The sequence below is a fragment of the Microcaecilia unicolor genome, chromosome 9 (assembly GCF_901765095.1).
Source record: "Microcaecilia unicolor chromosome 9, aMicUni1.1, whole genome shotgun sequence".
Classification (NCBI taxonomy): Eukaryota; Metazoa; Chordata; class Amphibia; order Gymnophiona; family Siphonopidae; genus Microcaecilia; species Microcaecilia unicolor.
Genome location: NC_044039.1, coordinates 225842725 through 225864336, shown reverse-complemented (window position 1 = coordinate 225864336; position 21612 = coordinate 225842725). Strand labels below are relative to the sequence as shown.

The 21612-nt window shown below is 43.3% G+C and overlaps 1 protein-coding gene across 6 annotated transcripts in view; it reads right to left on the bottom strand.

Moving 5' to 3' along the window:
* Positions 1 to 21612, bottom strand: part of AREL1 (apoptosis resistant E3 ubiquitin protein ligase 1) — a 158358-nt gene that overhangs the window by 102647 nt on the left and 34099 nt on the right. For all 6 annotated transcript variants that reach the window (XM_030213862.1, XM_030213865.1, XM_030213867.1 and 3 more), the window contains one exon: positions 10848 to 11028. In XM_030213862.1, coding sequence (XP_030069722.1) covers positions 10848 to 11028 — 181 coding nt within the window. The remainder of the gene's footprint in view (positions 1 to 10847; positions 11029 to 21612) is intronic.

The window sequence follows — 21612 nt, the reverse complement described above, 5'->3', positions numbered from 1 at the left end:
AGAATAATCCTCAATTGCGCAGCCAGATAATACCATTCTACATTCGGTACTGCCCTGCCTCCCTGCTCTAATGCCCCCCACAAGACTTCTCGCCCTATACGGGGCCTTTTGCCTCCCCAAATAAAGCTATAGATCATCCTTTGAATTTTACTCAATACCTTTTTAGGTATAGGCACTGGTAAGGTCTGAAACAAGAACAACAACCTCGGCAAGACATTCATTTTTACCACCGCAATTTTTCCCCACCACGACAACCAAAGCCCTCTCCACCTCATCAAATCACCCTTAATCTGCTGCATTACCGGATCATAATTCACTCTAAACAAATCCTGGACCTCCCTGGGAATCTGAATCCCTAAATACCGAAATTTGTTCGTAACCCATCGGAAAGAAACTATTTCTTGCAACCTAACTCCCTCTACATCCGAGATATTAACCCCCATCAATTCACTCTTGTCCATATTAATTTTTAGTCCCGCTACCCGTCCAAAATCCTGGAAGATCTCCGCCACTACCCTCAATGTATTCCCCGGATTCCTAAGATACAATAGCACATCATCTGCGAATAATGCCCCCCGATGTTCCTGCCCCCCAACCCACAACCCTTGCAACTCTCTATGCTCGCGAAGACAAATCGCCAAGGGCTCCATATACATCGCAAATAACAAGGGCGAAAGAGGACACCCCTGGCGAGTTCCCCTCTCAATCTCAAAGAATGAGGTAAATTTATTATTAACCCTTATACACGCCCTTGGATTTGTGTAAAATGCTGATATCCACGCACTAAAATTCCCCCCCAGCCCCATTCGCTGTAGCACTTCTTCCAAATACACCCATTTCACCCTATCAAAAGCCTTTTCAGCATCTAATGCTAAAAAGGCCACAGGATCTGTTCGCTGATGAGCTAACCACAATAAATGAATAGTGCGTCTGATGTTATCTCCCACAGTCCTCCTAGACACAAATCCAGATTGATCTTTATGAACAAGATTCGGCAACACCCGTCTCAGTCTATTAGCCAACACTTTAGCCAAAATTTTGGCATCCACATTAAGGAGAGAAATGGGTCGATATGCCCCACACAACGTGGGATCCTTCCCTGGTTTCCTCAAAACTGTAATTCCAGCTTCCACCATGGACTGTGGCAACTTTTCCCCTTTTAACACCCCATTCCCCACCCGGACTAAAAGATCCCCCACGTCCCCCTGAAATAACTTATAAAATTTCCCCGAAAACCCATCCAACCCCGGAGCCTTCCCGTTCTTCAAATTCTTTATAACCCCTATAACTTCCTCACCCCTAATGCCTTCATTCAGCTGCCCCTGCTCTACCCCAGTAAGCCTAGGTAACTGAATTTTATCCAAATAATGCCCAATCTCTACCCTTGAGATCCCACCCTCCTCCCTATATAACTCCCTATAATAACCAAGAAAACAATCCTGAATTGCCGAATCCGTATGACACCACTCCCCCCTCCCATTTTTAATTTTTTGTATATTTAACCTAATCCGCCTCCCCCTCAAATATCTAGCTAACTTTGCTCCTCCCTTATTGGCGAATTCAAAAAATCCTTGTCTCAATTTAGCTATTCCAAACTCCACCTCCCTCATCTGCAACCTAGAAAGTTCCTGCCGAACCTTACAGAGAACACGCCAATCTCCTGGATCCTGCGACCTCTTATGTCGAGTTTCCAAATCTACTAAACGCCGCCTCAGATCCAAATCTAACTTGCCCCTCTCCCTCTTCCTTCGGGACCCCCATTGGACAAAAACTCCCCTAATCACAGCCTTCATTGCATCCCACAAAGTTCCATCCTTCACTTCTCCATTATCATTAATCTCCCTATATTCCCCAATGGCCTTCCTAACTGCCTCTACGACCTGCACATCCCCCAAAAGTGATTCATTCAATCTCCAAAACCCCTTCTTTGCTCCTCCTAAAGAACCCTCCAAAGTAACCCAAGTTGGGGCATGGTCCGAAATCTGGATATGCTCTATCTCCGCCTTCCTCATGGCTCCCCACAAATTACGATGCACCCATATACCGTCAATACGAGTATACGAATTACCCGCATGAGAGTAAAATGTATAATTCCTCTGTGTTGGATGCATCAGTCGCCAGCTATCCACCATCTCCAATCCTCGAAAAAACTCTTCCAATGCTCTCCTACTTCTCTTACTACAGTACCCGCCCCCCAAGGAGTGATCCAACCGCGCATTAGGCGTAACATTAAAATCACCTCCTACCACAACCATCCCCTGCACAAAGTCTTGTAATTCCCCCAGAAGCTTTCTAAAAAACCCTGCCTGACCAGAGTTAGGAGCATACACATTAACCAGCGTGATTCCCATCCCTTGCCACTCCCCTCGAACCGCCACACACCTCCCAGTTGAATCCTTAAATTGTTGATTAACCACTAACCCAAACCCTTCCTTCACTAAAATAGCTACCCCCCCTACCCGCCTGTCATCCTTCCCCTGATGGGCCACCACCAATTCAAATGCCTTCCTATTTAGCATCGGAAGGTCTCGTGGACGCAAATGAGTTTCTTGGAGGAATACAATATCCCACTTAAGTCTGCCCAATTCTTTGAAAACTATGCTTCTCTTCCCCTGATTATTCAAACCATTAACATTCCAGGAACCTACTGTCATTAATTCCGGCACATCCCTTCCCCCTCCCCCCCTCTGTCGCCCCAAACCCACCCCCCCTTGACCCCCTCTTCCCCCCCGTCCACCCACCCTCCCTTTCCAACTGGCTGACCCACCTCCAGATGAGCCTGCCATCCCCTGAGGAATAAACGTCTCCCAAATGGCCCAGAACCCCTCTATCGATTCACCCCTAACCCCCCTCCCCCCTTACATCAAACTCCCCTCCCCCACACACTTACTCCCTCTCCCCCACCCCTCAACCAACCTCCACAGCCATCCAAAAACCCCCCCCACCCCTCCTCCCTGCCACAACACTCCACATAAACCCTAACCCACCCCCCCAAATAACTCAGAGTGCCTACATAAATCGCAAACCGTGCCAACTCTGTAAGCCCCCCAAAAGGTTACTCCTCATGTCCACACCTAATCACTTTAATAAATATTATTGTCCCTTCAAGTAGCACTCTGTGGTCGTTTTCGTCCATCCGCCCCCACTGTACGCCACTGAGATGCCAATTTCTGAGAAGACGATCTCAACTCCTTTCCTTGGGTAGTGGACTCCCCCATCAACGGCAGATCCTGGCATCCCATCTCCTTCAGGGCCACCCAAGCCTCCGATACCGATTTTACTTTCCTTGATTTTCCATCCACCGACATCCACACTGCAAATGGAAACATCCAGCGATAACGCAGCCCACGACCTCGCATAAATCTTGTGACCTCCTGGAAGGCCCGACGCTTCTGAAGTGTGGCCCATGCCAAATCCTGGAAAACGCTGACTTTACAGTTCCTCCAGTCCCATGTTTGCTGCTTTCGTGCAGTAGCCAATATGCGCTCCTTAGTTGGGAAATCCGCAAAACAAACAATTATGTCTCTCCCAGTGCCCTCTCTCATAGGGCCCAGACTCCGATGAGCCCGCTGTATCTGCCACGTGGTGGACTCATTTTCACCACCAAGCCCCATCACAAAATTACAAAAGTCCTCCACCACCTTAACACAGTCCCGAAACTCTGCAGTCTCCGGAATACCTTTGAATCTGAGGTTATTCCTCCTAGACCGGTTCTCAAGCTCTTCCAGCTGATCTTTTACCTCCTGCAGAGCCTCCGACTGCCTTGCTTCAGCTCCTTTCACTGAAGACAACTCCTCCCGGATCTCTTCCACCGCTTCCTCCACTGTCTCTACTCGCGTGCCCAGCTCACCCAGCTCATTCTTAATATCTCGCAGGGACTCCTTCACATCGCTCCTGACACCTGCCATGTCTTCCCGGAGCTCCTTAAGCCACTGCACCAACTCGCGCTTCGTCACCTCTTCCTCCAGCGCACGTTCCCGCACGCCCGGGCTTTCTTCCTCCGACTCCGATTGTACCGCTGCCATGTTCCCGCTCCCCTCCGCTTCACTTACAGAACCGGCTCCTGCTTTCTCCTGCTTGCGTGCCGAAAAGCGGAACTTTTCTAAACTTTTTCTAGGCGGCATCTACTTTCCTTCCCGATATTTTCTCAGCACTTAGAAGGCTAATAACGGCGAATCGCTAATTTTTTAAATAGTCCCGAACGGAGCTATTCACTCAAGCTGCCATTTGCTCGGATGACGTCACTTCCTCCGCTGGGTGGGAATTTTAATGCAGTCTGGGATCCCACCATTGATAAGTCTCACGACCCAATGAATGAACAGTTACAGGTAAAAAGGAGACTCCCTTCACTATGTCAGGTGTGGGACTTACTGGACAATTGGAGACTCTTGCACCCCCTAGAGAGGGACTTCACTCACTTGTCCCTGGCACACAGAATGCAATCTTGAATTGATTACATTTTACTGTCCACTTCTTTAATGTCGTCTTAGCCACCATATTAAAGTGCATATGTGGACCGACTTGTCATTGCCAATTGGAGTCTACGTGAAGCTCCATCTGAACAAGTCTCTGTCATGTGATAAAGAGCACTACAATTGGTTGTTTTGGTGGCACGGATCATCACTTTATGACATTAAGCGGTAGATTTTGAATCATCAAGCAGCTAAGACTGTTGACATTAACCAATATGTAACATTATGCGGACTGACAATAGGTGGAATAAGTCCTTGTTAGTTACAATGGGCACTGACCAGGGACAAAACATGCTGTGATATTATGCGGGGCATGATATTAACTGATGTAACATTAAACAGGTTTGACTGTACTTCTGTGTTCACAAAAGAAAATCTAGAGAAGGACCTCTGTTGACTGACAAAATGATATATGGGAATGGAGTAGTTATCACACCATTCACAGAAGAAAGTGTTTATGAAAAACTTGAAAAACAAAGCCATGGGACCGGACAAGATCCATCCTAGGATATTGAGGGAGCTCAGAGAAGTCCTTGTGGGTCCTCTCAGATTTGTTTAATAAATCCTTGGAGACAGGAGAGGTTCTGTGGGATTGGAGAAGAGCGAATGTGGTCCTTCTTCACAAACATAGTAACAGAGAAGGCGGCGGAAACTACAGGCTGGTAAGACTCACTTTGGCGGTTGGAAAAATAATGGAAGCTCTGCCGAAGGAAAGAATAGTGAACTACCTGGAAGGGGTCATAAGATCCAAGACAACATAGCTTCATCAAGGGAAAATCATGCCAAACGAATCTAATTGATTTCTTTGACTGGGTGACCAGAGAACTGGATTGAGGACATGCGCTAGATGTAGTCTACCTGGATTTCAGTAAAGACTTTGACACGGTTCCTCATAGGAGGCTCATCAATAAACTCAGACTGAAATTAGGACCCAAAGTGGTGACCTGGATTAGAAGTTAGTTGACTGACAGATGACAGAGTGGTGGTCTGAACGTAACTCACCTTGAGCTACTACTGAAGAAGATGTGAGCAAAATCCAAAAATAAAATAAATAAATTTGCTCAGAAGAAAGAAAGGTGAGTAGTGGAGCACATCAAGGATTGTTGCTGTTCAATGTATTTATGAGTGACATTACTGAAGGGTTAGAAGGAAAAGTGTGTCTTTGAGCAAATGATGAAGATTTGCAATAGAGTGAACTGTACGGAAAAGAAAACAAGAGATCTAAAAACGAAGAATGGTCTAATGTTTGGCAGTTAAAATTTAATAAGAAAAAGTGCAGAGTGATGCACTAGGGAGTAAAAATCCAAAGGAGCTGTATGTGTTAGGGGGCAAGAATCTGATATGCACGGACCAGAAGAACCTTGGGGTGAAAGTGTCTGAGGATCTCAAGGCTGCAAAACAATTTGACAAAGTGGTAGCCAAAGCCAGAAAGAAGATGTTGGGCTGCAGAGAAAGAGGAATCACCAGTAAAATAAGGGAGGTATTAATGATCATGTACAAGTTGTTGGTGAAGCCCCACTTGGAATATTGTGTTCAATTCTGAAGGCCGTATCTTGCTAAGAATGTAAGAAGACTTGAAGCAATCCAGAAGAAGGCAGCAAAAATTATATCAGGATCTCCCCAAGAGATGTATGAGAAAATACTTGAATCGTGAATATGTACACCCTAGAGGAAAGAAGGGATAGAGGAGATATGATACAGATATTTAAATACTTGAATGGTATTAATCTACAAACAAATCTTTCTAGAGACGGAGAAGTGGTAAAACTAGACAACATAATTTGAGGTTGCAGAGTGGTATACAGGAGTAACATCAGGAAATACTTTTTCATGGAGAGGGTGGTGGATGCCTGGAATGCCCTGCTGGTGGAGGTGGGGGAGTCAAAAATCATGACAAATTAAAAAATGCATGTGATATACCTTTCTTATACAGTCATGGTATGATTGGTCTGTGTCTTTCCTATATTTTAATTGGCATTCCTTTCTTGCTGTCCTTGTTTTAACAATTTTAATTGTAAGCTACTATGGTCCGGATTTTGTAAAAGTAGATAACCAAACATAAATAGAAAGGGGATAGTATCAAAACAAAACAACTCAACACATCAACAGCTATAAGTTAATTTATGATGGGCAGGAGCGGTGCTTAAATGACAGTCCAGAAGGGAAAGTGAAGCCAATGCCGGATGGACTTCCACGATCTGTGTCCCGAATATGGCACGACAGATCAGGATGGGCTGGAGGGGTTTTGATAGCAACTCCAGCAGCTGTAAAGTAGGGTCAGTGCAGGGCAGAATTTATGGTCTGAGCCCTGAAAACGGCAAGGATGGATCAGGAGCAGGGACACTAAAGGGGGTAGATGGCACTGGCCCCATACGAAAATTTACATCAATGAAGTGTTTTAAAAAGAAAAAGCAGGCAAAAATCGCTGAGGAAAAACAGAGATGTGAACTGAGGGGAGATAGTGAAAATGCAACCTCTCTGCTCTGTGGAAAAGACAAGATTGGCTTGGTCCCACGCAGCGATGGCAGGCGGGAAGATGCGCACATGCATAGTGCACCATCCTGAAAAGCTTCATTATGATGCTGGAGCAGTTCCTGTGCAGAGCTCAGTCGGATGTCACTCATCCGTGGGTGATTTCATCCTGATAGAAATATTCTGGCACAAATTTACACATGCTCCAAGGTACTGTGTGTGTGTGTACATGTGAACACTGCAAGTCAGCCCCTGTTCCACTCAAACTATAGTCTGGAAACACCTTTGTGTCTATTGTAAATGTACAAATATGGAAAAGAACACAAATCATATCTACATCCAAACTATTTTATAAGCATCATATTACACGTATAAAATGCTTTACATGCAGAAAATACTTTTGAAAGTTACCCTCTATATTTGTACCCGAGTCTGTGTCAGTGCTAAGCTTCCTACATCTAAAGACTGTAAACAATGCATCTTTGGCATTCCCAGCCTCGACTATCCTAGCAAACAGAAGACCTGAACCAGAAATCAAACCCAGGTCTTCCGCATGACAAGCCACCATTCTGGCCCATGTCTCAATCTCAGGTCTTTAGGGGCCTGCTAAGATATAAGCTACTGAAACCAGTCTGATGAACCTGAAGCAAGTTTGGTACACAGTTTCAAAATACATTTCTTGGTTCGTAAGGTGGTCTTCTGACCTAAGCTGGAATGAGTTTACCTTACACTGACCAGTACAATTTTATTTATTTATTTATTTAGATTTTGCTCACACCTTTTTCAGTAGTAGCTCAAGGTGAGTTACATTCAGGTACACTGGATATTTCTCTGTCCCGGGAGGGCTCACAATCTAAGTTTGTACCTGAGGCAATGGAGGGTTAAGTGACTTTCCCAAGATCACAAGGAGCAGCAGTGGGATTTGAACTGGATACCTCTGGATTGAAAGACCAGTGCTCTAACCACTAGGGCATTCCTCCACTCCACAATAAAAGATGGATTAATCTGATTAATTTAGACAAAAATGAACCCCTATTTATAGGAGCATATTCAGTCCTGCACGATAACCGTGACAGCTAACAGTATACGAGTACAGTTACTCAGGCCTAAGAAAGGGGTCACCAACGAGAGTGAAAGAGGACAGAATACAAAAGCACAATCACATAACCATATCCATGAACGCTCACTTTTGCAAAAATGACATAGTAGTTACTCTCACATAAAAAAGGGAAAAAGTAAATCACTATGCAAGGCACATGCCATGATGGGTCACAAAGCCTGATAAAGGCACGAAGCAAAGGAGAAAATTGCGCCTTCACGACTTATGGAACCTGCCACAGGAATGGGGGGTACAGGCGAGGACTTTGTCACAATTTCAAATTCTTGCTGACCTACTTCCAGTCTGCTCTTTTACTTGCCAAACAAGACTATTACATCCAGTTGACAAATTCTCTTGGCTCAAACCCTCAACGTCTCTTTGCCACACTGAACTCTCTCCTCAAAGTGCCTTCACCTCCAACTCCCTCTTTACTTTCCCCCCACTCTGGCTGAGTACTTTCATGATAAGGTTCACAAGATTAAACTTGAATTCTCAACCAGGTCACCTCCACCTCTCCTTCCCTTAGTCCATTCTGTCAACCCTCCAACCCCTGCCTCCTTTTCTTCCTTTTCTGAAACCACTGAAGAGGAAACTACATATTTTCTTTCCTCCTCGAAACTAACTACCTGTTCCTCTGATCCTATTCCCACCCTTCTACTTAACACTATCTCTCCTACTGTCATCCATTTTATCTGTCATATCCTCAATCTTTCACTGTTCACTGCGACTGTTCCTGATGCCTTCAAACATGCCGTAGTCACACCACTCCTTAAAAAACCTTCATTGGACCCTACCTATCCTTCCAACTATTTCCCCATCTCCCTCCTCCCTTTCCTATCTAAGATACTTGAACGTGCTGTTCACCGCAGTTGTCTTGACTTTCTTTCCTCTCAAGCTATTCTTCATCCACTTCAATCTGGCTTTCGCCCCCTTCATTCAATCAACTGAAACAGCACTTGCTAAAGTCTCCAATGATCTGTTCCTGGCCAGATCCAAAGGTCTCTATTCTATCGTCATCCTTCTCGATCTAACTGCTGTTTTTGACACTGTTGATCACAGCCTACTCCTTGATACGCTGTCTTCACTTGAATTTTAGGGCTCTGTTCTTTCCTGGTTTTCTTCTTACCTCTCCCATCGTACCTTTAGTGTATACTCTGGTGGATCCTCCTCCACTTCTGTCCCACTGTCAGTTGGTGTACCTCAGGGATCTGTCCTGGGACCTCTTCTTTTCTCCATCTATACTTCTTCCCTTGGTACTCTGATCTCATTCCATGGTTTTCAGTATCATCTTTACGCTGACGACTCCCAGATCTACCTCTCCACACCTGAAATCTCAGCAGGAATTCAGGCCAAAGTATCAGCCTGCCTGTCTCACACTGCTGCCTGGATGTCTCATCGCCATCTGAAACTAAACATGACCAAGACTGAGCTTCTTATCTTTCCCCCTAAACCAACCTTTCCTCTTCCCCCATTCTCTATTTCTGTGGATAACACTCTCATCCTCCCTGTCTCATCAGCTCGCAGCCTTGGGGTCATTTTCAACTCCTCTCTCTCCTTCTCTGAACATATTCAACAGACTGCTAAAACCTGTCGTTTTTCTCTACATTTAAAAACGCTCTATGAACTAACCAACTTCCGCAAACTACTGAAGACCCATCTCTTTGACAGGGCATACCACAAAGATCAACAAATGTGAACTCCTATACAAATATCCAGAACTGCCTTATAATATTTGCTTGTTAAACTACTAATATGTTTTACCATTATCATATAACCCATGTTCCTTCTGTAATGCTAAATGTATATTTTCTTATATGTTTCCACTATTCATGATGTATTGTAAGCCACATTGAGCCTGCAAAGAGGTGGGAAAATGTGGGATACAAATGCAACAAATAAATAAATAAATAAATAAACAAACATCAGCAAACTTTGCCCTTTCCTTTCTGAGCACACTACCAAAACCCTTATCCATACTCTTATCACCTCTTGCTTAGACTATTGCAACTTGCTTCTCACAGGTCTCCCACTTAGCCATCTCTCCCCTCTTCAATCTGTCCAAAATTCTGCCCCACGACTTATATACTGCCAGTGTCACTATGCTCATATTAGCCCTCTCCTCAAGTCACTTCACTGGCTCCCTATCCATTTCTGCATACAGTTCAAACTCCTCTTATTGACCTATAAGTGCATTCACTCTGCAGCTCCTCAGTACCTCTCCACTCTCCCTACACTCCTCCCTGGGAACTCCGTTCACTGTGTAAATCTCTCTTATCTGCACCCTTCTCCTCCACCGCTAACTCCAGACTCTGTTCCTTTTATCTTGCTGCACCATATGCCTGGAATAAACTTTCTGAGTCAGTCCGTCAAGCTCCATCTTTGGCCGTCTTCAAATCTAGGCTAAAAGCCCACCTTTTTGATGCTTTTAACTCCTAACCCTTACTCACCTGTTCAGTACCCTTATTTTATCATCCCTACCTCAGTAATTCCCTTATCTCTTATTTGTCCTGTTTGTCTGTTCTAATTAGATTGTAAGCTCTATCGAGCAGGGACTGTCTCTTCATGTTCAAGTGTACAGTGCTGCGTACGTCTAGTAGCGCTATAGAAATGATAAGTAGTGGGCTACAGAACCTATCACAGGAATGGGGGGTACACAGGCAAGGACTTTGCCACAGGAATGGGAATAGAACCTGCCACAGGAATGGGAGGGGGGCCACAGGCGAGGACTGTGCCACAGATAGGAGGTTGGGGCTGTGACAAGCTGATGTGATAGGAGGAAGGGGTGGAAACGCCTGACCACTCACCATTCAGAACAATGATGTCAAACTCTCCATTGCTGATTGGCTGGCTTTGGTACGTGATACAGGTGCGGAAGCAGCCTCTCCGGTGCAGGGTGAGATGCAGGAATACTTGACACGTCTGTCTATCTGAGACCAAGGACTTCTCAAAGCATGCTTCAGTACTTGTTTCCTCTGATGAACCCAGCTTATAAAAGAAAGAGTTATTTTCAGCTCCTCTTTAGCAGGATGTTTTAGCACCAACTAATAACTTATTACTACTAAAACGCATAATTACAACCACCAGTAGGAGGGAGAGGGAGACTCCTACTCTCCCTCCTCTCATGAAGTACAATAAAACAGGAAAAGAAAAATAAGAAGAAAACCCACAGAGTGGAAAAGGTCTATCACCATCCCTCCCAGACCCTCCTCATTAAACCATGTTGAGAAGCAGACTACATGTTAACAGTGACAAAGAATTTAAATATATCTCCAAGGTAAATAAAAAGGATTTTTTTCCTCTTCAAAGCACAGAGTTCAGGGACAAATTGCTCCTCCCCAGAATCTATCAAAGAATTCCTATAGACAAGCTCCAAGTCTTAAAAGCTACCAGAGTAGAGGGACCTGATATAATGATGTAATTGTCGGCATGCAAAAAAAAACATCACTTGGATATTCTGATGCTAGAGTCAGAACTCAAGATAAAGACCTAGTTCTCATTGTAGATAGTAAGCTGAAATCTTCTGTCCCGTGTGCGGCAAAAAAGCAAACATGATGCTAGGAATTATTAGGAGAGTGATACAAAATAAGACCAATTTATGCGGGATATAAAGAACAAACCTTAAAGAAACTTCAGACCGCTCAAAACACGGCAGCTAGGCTTATATTTGGTAAAATGCGATTTGAAAGCACAAAACCCCTCCGCCAAAAACTACAATAGCTCCCAATCAAATAACGCATCACCTTCAAAATCTGCACCCTGGTTCACAAAATCATCTACGGAGAAGCCCCGAGTTACATGACAGACTTGATCGACTTACCAATTAGAAATACATCCGAATCAACACGATCTTATCTAAAGCTGCACTACCCAAGCTCCAAAGGACTTAAATGCAAAATAACTTACGCATCTAGTTTTTCCTACATAAGCAAACAACTGTGGAACGCATTACCAAAAGCCTTGAAAACGACGTACGACCACCTAAACTTCCAGAAATCACTAAAAACCAACCTGTTTAAAAAGGCATACCCTACCGATCCAACTTAAATGCCTAATCTCTGCAACACAACCAAACTAAAGCACGTAATGGACATTCAACTTTCTATCCTCAAAACCCCACTCACTGCTTATAATATTTTCCTTCAAAACTTTGTAATTGTAATTATATTTACTATGTAAGCCGCATTGAGCCTGCAATGTGTGGGAAAGCGCGGGGTACAAATGTAATAATAAACACAACTCTTCCATTCTCCGATTCCCTAATGTGGTTGTGCCACATGAACTTGATCTTACCACATCACCCTTTATTTGTTCACACTGGAGCCTGCAAAGGCCTCTCCTGTACTATGTAAGCCACATTGAGCCTACAAATAGGTGGGAAAATGTGGGATACAAATAAATAAATAAATAATGCCTCTGTATCACTCCATACTGTGACCTCACCTTGAGTATTGTGTGCAATTCTGGTCACTGTATCTCAAAAAAAAAAAAAAAAAGATATAGCAGAATTAGAAAAGGTTCAAAGAAGAGCAACCAAAATAATGGAGGGGATGGAACTGATCCCATATGAGAAAAGGCTAAAGCAGTTAGGGCTCTTCAGCTTGGAAAACAGATGACTAAAGGGGGATATGATTGAGGTCTACAAAATCCTGAGTGGTGTAGAGCGGGTGGAGGTGAATCAATTTTTCACTCATTCAAGAAGTACAAAGACCAGGGGACACTCAATAAAATTGCACGGAAATACTTTTATGTTTAACAGTTTTTTATTGATGACCATTCCAAAAGTACAAATCCACCTGAACATGGCAGTCTCAAAACATTTGTATAAAACTCAGTGGAACATCACTGAAAACATGTATCATTACATATAGCCATCAATTTTGTCATATAACATTGTCCCTCCCTCCCTCCAATCCCTATTCTGTATTATTTTAGAAGAGAAAAAATTATTCTATTGATGTTACTGTCAATTGTAAATATTGTCAATAAACATTTATCTAATACAAGTCTTTGTCTGTTTTCCCCCCCCCCCGTTTATTCCTTATCATAATCGAATCTAGAGTGTCATCAAAAGGTTTCATTAAAGGTTCCTTTCCTCCCCTTCCCCCCCCTCCCCTCCCCCCCTATTCCTATACCATGTAATTCTATATTAGCGTTAACCATTAAACATATAAAGCCATTTATCTTCCCCTACCTTCCTCTCCCATGAGTGTGTTCACCAATAAACTGCGAGCTCTGCTGGATAGAGCCTGTACGTATGGTTCCCAGACTTCCCAAAATCGTTGTCTACTTCTAGGGCTACTAGTCATAGCACGTGCTTCCATTCGCACCAAGGAATGAAGCGAGCTCCTCCATTGCCAGAAGGAGGGCCCTATGTCTTGTGTCCAGTGTTGTAATATACATTGTTTCCCAACCATTAGTACCTTATAAATAAATAGGTTTTCTTTATGTCGTAGTATTGACCCTCTTCCCCTTAATCCAAGCACAACAGTTTTAGACTCTAACCGAAGCTTCCTGTGTAGCATGGCCTCACAATATTCCAGCACTGGGCCCCAAAAATCTTGTATGACCGGACATCCCCAAAACATGTGATATAGTGTTGCTCTCTGAAAATGACATTTACTACAATGTGTTTCTTGCAATCTACCTGCGTAATAAGCCTGTATGGGAGACATATATGCCCTCAGAACAATTCTAAATTGTATCTCCCTATATCTGGCACTCTCCACTTTATGTACTATCTCCTTTAGAGATTGGACTATATCTCCACTGCTGATCTCTACCTTTAAATCCTCAGACCATCGTCTTGCCACTGCTTCATAACTACGATGCTTGGCTATCAAATTTAACTGTTTATATAGTATGGACACCGTAGTCTGTTCTCTTCCCTTAGGCAAAAACAAATTCATCAGCAGCTCATATATCCCTCTATCACATTTTCCCCTATGTAGTTTCTCAATATAACTGTGGATCTGGCAGTAAGCATACCATGTCACATTCTCTGCCCCCACCATGTCCTCTAAAGCCTCTCTTGATACAATCTTTCCCGTATCTTGCATAACATCTGCCACTAGTACCACTCCCTCCTGTGCCCACTTGACAAATTTCGGACAATTATTCCCCGGTCCGAATGCTCCATTCCCTACTAGTGGGAGGAGATCCGTACATCGTGGGTTTTTATTTAATCTCCTCAATATGTACTGCCATATACTTCTCATTGGGTCCAATAAGATATGATGTTTCCATTCCTTTGGTATCATTTTACTCTCTACATGCATCATATAATAAGGGTGATATGGTCTAAACAATGCACTCTCAATATTCCATTCCGTATGCTCTTCTGTTTCCATAATCCAATCTGCTAAGTGTCTAGCTAGACAAGCCCAATTATACTGTTTAATGTCAGGCAGCCCCAGTCCCCCCTCTGTTTTTTTCCCATAGAGATATTCCAATTTAACTTTAGCCTTTTTCCCACTCCAACAGAATCTAGTCAACATTCCACGGATCTTCTTTATATCTTTAGTCTGTATGACTAGTGGCAATTGTCTTAATACATACAGCCACTTTGGGAAAAGTATCATTGTAAACAAACCCACTCGCCCACTTAAAGTTAAGGGCAGTCCCTCCCATATTGCTAATTTATGTCGCGTATATTGCAGTAACTGGTCTATATTCTGTCTATATAAGCTACTCATATCACTTGTTAGTATTATGCCTAAGTATTTAAATTCCTTGTTCGCCCATCTCAATGGGAACCTGCCCTTCCATTTCTTCTTTACCAGATTGGTTGTGGGCAATCCCTCTGACTTTTGAAAATTCAATTTAAATCCCGAAAAGGCCCCATATTCTTCAAAAACCTCCATCAATACCGGTAGCGATCTCTCCGGTTTAGCTAGGTGAACCAAAATGTCATCGGCAAACGCCGATATCTTAAATTCTCTGGTTCCCAGTTTTATACCTTCAATCTCAGGGTTACTTATGATTTCCCGAATCAACGGGTCTAGCGTAATAGCAAACAGTAAGGGAGACAGAGGGCATCCCTGTCTGGTACCTCTATTAATTACAAAATTTCGAGAGTACGCTCCGTTAACCATCACTCTCGCCATAGGATTCTTATATAATATAGAGATTGCTTGTGTGAAGTAACCTTCAAATCCATACGCTCTTAATGAAGCAAACAAGAACTCCCACTCTACTCGATCAAACGCCTTTTCGGCGTCGAAACTAATCAATAAGGAATCTCCTCCCTCTCTGCGTACGTTCTCTATTGATGCCAGTATCAGTCTAATATTTTTCCCACTCTGTCTCCCCTGTATAAATCCCACCTGAGGGGTCGCCACTATGCTTGGTAATACTTTTGCCAATCTTGAGGCCAGAATTTTAGCTAGCAGCTTGGCTTCATAACTAATCAGTGAAATTGGTCTATATGAGTCTGGTATGGTCGGATCTCTCTCAGGTTTTGGAAATACTATTATATCCGCTAATCGCAAAGACTGTGGAAGTTCACCTAATTCAACTGATCTATTAAAGAACTTTGTTAAAGGGCCTCCTATATCCTGCATTAAAATTTTGTAGAATTCAGCCCTATATCCATCTGGCCCCGCCGCTTTATGCAAGGCACTAGCTCTAATTTCTTTAAGGACCTCCTCAGTCTCAATCGGTTTATTTAGCTCCCTCTTCTGTTGTTCTGAGATCTTTGTCTTATTGATATTTTCTAAGTATATGTCAGGGTCTAGATCATCATCATCATTTTTGGCATATAGTCTAGCATAATAATCTTTAAATACGTCTCTTATCTCTGTATCATCATGTACTAGGTTCCCCCTCTGTGTCTTGATCACCAACACTCTCCTCTGCCCCTTCACCTTCCTCACCAGCCCTGCCATCAGTTTCCCGGGTTTATTCCCAAATCTATGCAATTGATATCTATAATATTCAACAGATTTAGTGGCTCGCTGATGTAGCAGTTCATTTAAATTTACCTGAGTGGCTAACAGTTGCTCTCGGATATGATTTGCTACCCCTTGTCCATAAGCCCTCCTCAATTGCACCAACTGCTCCCCCAATCTAATGATCTCTCGATCTCTCTGTTTTTTCTTTCTGACACTGTATGCTATAATCTCACCTCTTAACACAGCTTTCCCAGCCTCCCAGAACAATATTGGTGTATCCATGTGTGCATCATTATATAGTGCATATTCTTCCCATTTTCTCCTAATATATTGCCTAAAATCCTGATCATAATACAGATCTAAGGGGAATATCCATCTGAACTCTCTACTTTGCGCATTCAGATCTTTAAACTCAATCGATATTGCCGCATGATCCGAAATTATCGTGGGATCTATTGCTGCCTCCAAGATGTCTGCAAAACTATCTTCATCTATCAGTATGTAGTCTATTCGCGATTGCGTGTGATGAGCTCTAGAATAGTGCGTATAATCTTTAGTATTAGGGTTAAGAACCCGCCACACATCAACCACTCCCAGAGCCCCACACATCAAATTGATACCTTTATCTATCCCTCCCATCGCACCTGCTATATGGTGTGATTTATCCATGGTGGGATCAGCTACCATATTGAAATCACCCCCAATTATCTTCTTCGAAACATTAAATTGCTGTATCTTACTTATGAGAGAGTGGAAGAATTTCTTACTGTACACATTAGGGGCATATATGTTACTAATAAGGTAGGTGGTGTTATTCACCTTGACCTGTGCCAGAATATATCTCCCTTCAGAATCAATACACATCTGCCCCACCTCAACCTGGAGTGATTTATGGAACAATATCACTACCCCAGCCTTCTTCCCCACCGCTGGGGTCTCCAGTACTGTTCCCACCCACCAGGTTTTAAGCTTAAGGTGCTCCTGAGACGATAAATGTGTCTCCTGGAGAAGTGCTATATCCGCTCTTTTCTTTTTGAGACTATGCAAGATTTTCTTTCTCTTAATGGGAGATGAAATACCCCCCACATTCCAAGAGTATATCCTTAATCCCATCAGTCTCCTAAGTCTCGCTTATGCAGCAACCAATGTTCCACATTCACATAAGAGCAGTCATGGTGTCCCAGCAGCACCACTCCTGCTGTTTGTGTACGCAGCCACTCCTCATTCAACTCACTCATATTTCTCTTCTGACTCCATATGTCTGATTGAGGTTCTGTTAACCTAATTTTATATAACCCCCTATCTCTCACCCCCCCCCCTCTCTCCCCCCAAGCTCCCATCCTTCAAATCCTCCCTCCCTCCCTCCTGTTCCAAGAACTAGTCACTTATTAACCCCTACACTCACCCTGCCGTTATTATTTACCCCTCTAACTCTTCCCAGTCTTAACCACCAACATATTCACAAATTTACACATCACTTTTCGTATACCAGTCTTTGATCATCTTCTTTCACCACATCCTGGCAATGGTTCAGCATACTGTGCTGTAATTCCGTTCTGTGTATTCTTTCAGCCTTATTTTGCATTCCGCTTCTCCATGCTCATACGACCCTTGTAATTCAACATTATATTCCACAGTCCATGTCTGATTCCTCTGTTGTATATATGTATTATATCATCCCCACTATCCCATATGTTCAAGCATTGATCAGGACTTAACTAAATCTCTTTTCCATCCTTCAATGTTCAATCTTTGAGAAATCCATAAGTTTTCCGGGGGTGATTTCCCATAGCAAATTAGTTTCAAATAAGCCCCTGTCTTGTGGAGCTCCCTCAGATGCTTCTGTAGTTATATCCTTCCCCTTTGAGGGTCTATTCACCGCCATGTTGTTGAATGTATGCTTTAGCTGCTTCAACAGTGTCCAAAAATTTAGTGACTCCATTGATCGTGAGACGTAACTTAGCCGGATACAAGAGCGCAAATTTTATTTTTTTATTGAAAAGGTCCGTACATAAAGGTGCAAAGGACTTCCTCCTCGCCTGCACCTGCTGAGAATAATCCTGAAAACAAAGGATCTTCTTGTCTTGGTAGGTGAGAGTTTTGCCTCCTCTTATCGCTTCCAGAATATGTTGTTTATGCCGAAAGTTCAGAGCTTTTAGTATGACTACTCGCGGCCTGTTCTCAGGCTGTCTCGGAGGCCCAACTCTATGGGCTCGTTCAATACAAAAACTCTGTAGTTTGTCCTCTATATGTAATGTTTTCGGCAGCCAATCCTCCAAAAAGGTAGGCAAATCTTTATCTAGAAGCGATTCTGGTAAACCAACCAAACGGAGGTTATTTCGCCGGCTCCTATTTTCCAAATCATCAATCTTTGTCTCCAGATCCTGTACTTTCTTCTCCAGTTTCTTGTTGATCTCCTTCTGTGCCTCCACCGTCTCCTCCATCTCTGAAATCCGCTGCAAACCTTCATCTAGCTCCATATTTATACTGTCTATACGCTCATGAGCCTCCTCCGCCCGATCGAGCAATTGCTGAAGCTTTTTATCCAACGCGGCCTCAACCGCTGCTGTAACCTCGGCCGTGATCTCCGTCAGCCATGCGGATCCCACCGCTAATTCGCCGGGATCTCGCTGGTCGGCCATCTTGGTTTCTGGCGGTTTCGATTTGTCTCGTTCTTTTCTCACTGATTTCGCTGCCATTCTCGGTTTCTTCGCTCAATCTCTACTCACCAGTCGCTTTCCCACCTTTTATGATTGAAATTGTGGCGTTTCGCTCCTTGGGTAAGTCTAATTATCTGATTTTCGGGTGAGTGTGCGCGGAGCTTAGCTTTCCAGCGTCAGCCCCGCACCATGGCGTCACGTGACCTCTCCTCGGAAATACTTTTAAAAGAAATAGAAGGAAGAATTTTTCAGTCAAAGAATAGTTAAGCTCTGAAACTTGTTGCTGGAGAATGTAGCAATGGTGGTCAGCATATCTGGGTTTAAAAACAAGTTTGGACAAGTTCCTGGAGGAAAAGTCCACAGTTTGTTATTGAGATGGACATGGGGGAAGCTACTGCTACTATTTGAGTTTCTGCCAGGTACTTGTGACCTAGATTGGCCACTGGTGGAGCAGGATATTGGGCCAGATGGACCGTTGGTCTGACCCAATATGGCTATTCTTACGTTCTTATGGTGCTGTTGCTCTTCCAAATATGAGAACTGTATCATCAGAATGAAATATATTTTCTAACAGAGACACCCCACTATGAAGCCAGTGCAAGAAGTTTGCAATTATAAATACAATAAATATGTTACAAGCAAAAAATTTAAACAATAAAAATAGATTATAAAGAAAATAATAAAGCATGAAAAAATATCAAACAAACATAAAATCACACACAGGCATATAAAGCAAGCTAGTTATCTTCCCGAGACTCTCTTCCACCTGACACAAGAACGCATAATGGCACATTGAAAAGGAAAAAAAAGATGAACAGAGGTCCTAGAGCAGCTGCAAGGGCCCCAGTAGCCAAGGTATGTTATGGGAGGTGTTTAGGACACAAAGAGGCATATTTTCAAAGCACTTTGCCTTCCAAATTTCCATAGAAACCTATGGAACTTTGGAAGGCTAAGTGCTTTGAAAATGAGCCCCAAAAGCCCTTTTGATATGTGCATTTTCAGACTTCCCCAGAGGATTCCAATGGCCGATCATTACAGAGATTAGGGCAGTCTGACTGGTAGTTTCAAACTTTATTTTGGTGAATGGAGGAATCAAAAATACGGTTATGGCCAAAAGTTTGCAACCAAGTAGTTTTCAAATGTAAAATACTGAGTTCTTAATTACTAACATTGCTTTGGGCAACATTTTTTTAAATAGTTTCAGCCATTATTTTAATAAGTCTCACTTAGAATGTAAGAATTAGTATTTTTCTCATAATTACATGTTGGATTGTGTGTGTCACCTGATAATATTCCTATCTGTATAGTTTTTGGCATAATCAAAATGGTTTTATGTCAGTGTAAGAACATATAGTCATAGCTGCAAGTGATAGAGGCTTATTAATCTTTCAGGACAACAATAAGGGGGGGGGGATGGACCAATGTAGTTCCAGGATGTTTATTAACAGTCCATCAACTATAAACAGTGATGTAAAAAATGACTCGACGAAGTCCTGTGTTTTGGTGCCATATGCACCTGCCTCAGGAGTCAAGTTACCTCTGAAAAATAACATGAACACATAAAAACTTCAATATAAACACAACATAAATTGGTTGGGAGGAGGGGATAGTGCTGGGCAGACTTACACGGTCTGTGCCCTGAAAAGGACAGGTACAAATCAAGGTAAGGTATACACAAAAAGTAGCACATATGAGTTTATCTTGTTGGGCAGACTGGATGGACCATGCAGGTCTTTCTCTGCCGTCATCTACTATGTTACTATCCAGCTCATTTTCGAACGAGGCCGGCCATCTTCCGACACAAATCGGGAGATGGCCGCCCATCTCCTAAAGCCGGCCAAATTGGTATAATGGAAAGCCAAATTTTGCCGTCTTCAACTGCCATCCTGTAGCGGGCCCGGCTAAACTCCAAAGGGGGCATGTCAGCTTGGTAGCAAAGGCAAAGGGGGCGTGTCGGCTTGGTAGCGAAGGCGGGACCGGGGCGAACATTGAGATGGCCAGCTTCACTCGATAATCAAAAAAAGAAAGCCGGCCCTGACGAGAATTTGGTCTGGTTTTTTTGGACCCTTTTTTTTTTGGTCCAAGTCCACAAATAGTGCCCCTACTGACCAGTTGTTAGTGGGTGCAGTGCATTTCAGGCAGGTGGACCAAGGCCCCATCCCCCCTACCTGTTCCACTTGGGGTCGTTAATGATGAGCCCTCAAAACCCCCCTAAACCCCACTGTACCCACATGTAGGTGCCCCCCTTCAGCCCTTAGGGCTATGGTAATGGTGTAGAGTTGTGGGCAGTGGGCCTTGAGGAGCATCTGGGGGGCTCAGCGCTCAAGGGAAGGGTGCTATGCACTTGGGAGCAAATTTTATTTTATTTTTTACTTTTTTACAGTGCCCCCTAGGGTGCCCGGTTGATGTCTTGGCATGTGAGGGGGGCCAGTGCACTACAAATGCTGGCTCCTCCCACGGCCAAATGCCTTGCATTTAGCCGGGTTTGAGATGGCCGTCTCCGGTTTCCATTGTGGCTGAAAATCGGAGCCGGCCATCTCATCTAAACCCGGCGATCCTGTCTCAAACCCGGCTAGCGATTTGGCCGGCTCCAAGCGTATTTCAAAAATAAGCTTGGTACCGCCCCCATGCGTAGCCGCCCATGAAGATGGCCGGCCATCTATTTGGCCGGCGACGTTCGATTATGCCCCTCCATGTTATGTTACCTACATAAAATTAATAAATAATAAAAAAGATGAGTTAAAAGTAAAATATAAAAACAAAACTGTTGCAAAATGTAAAAAACTGTTATAATGTACATTTGTCATAAGCGCAAATAAATAAATTAAAAGCTTTAATTTGTCAAGTTTATGTTATCGGCTGGTATATTACCGTGTACTGTCCTCACTTTTTATTTATTTGCCCTTTTGTATTGATATGACAAATGTATATTATAGTTGTTTTTACATTTATGTAAGTGCAATGGCCTTGTTTTTATATTTTACTTTTAACTCATTATCGGTTTTCGATTGTGAAAAGCA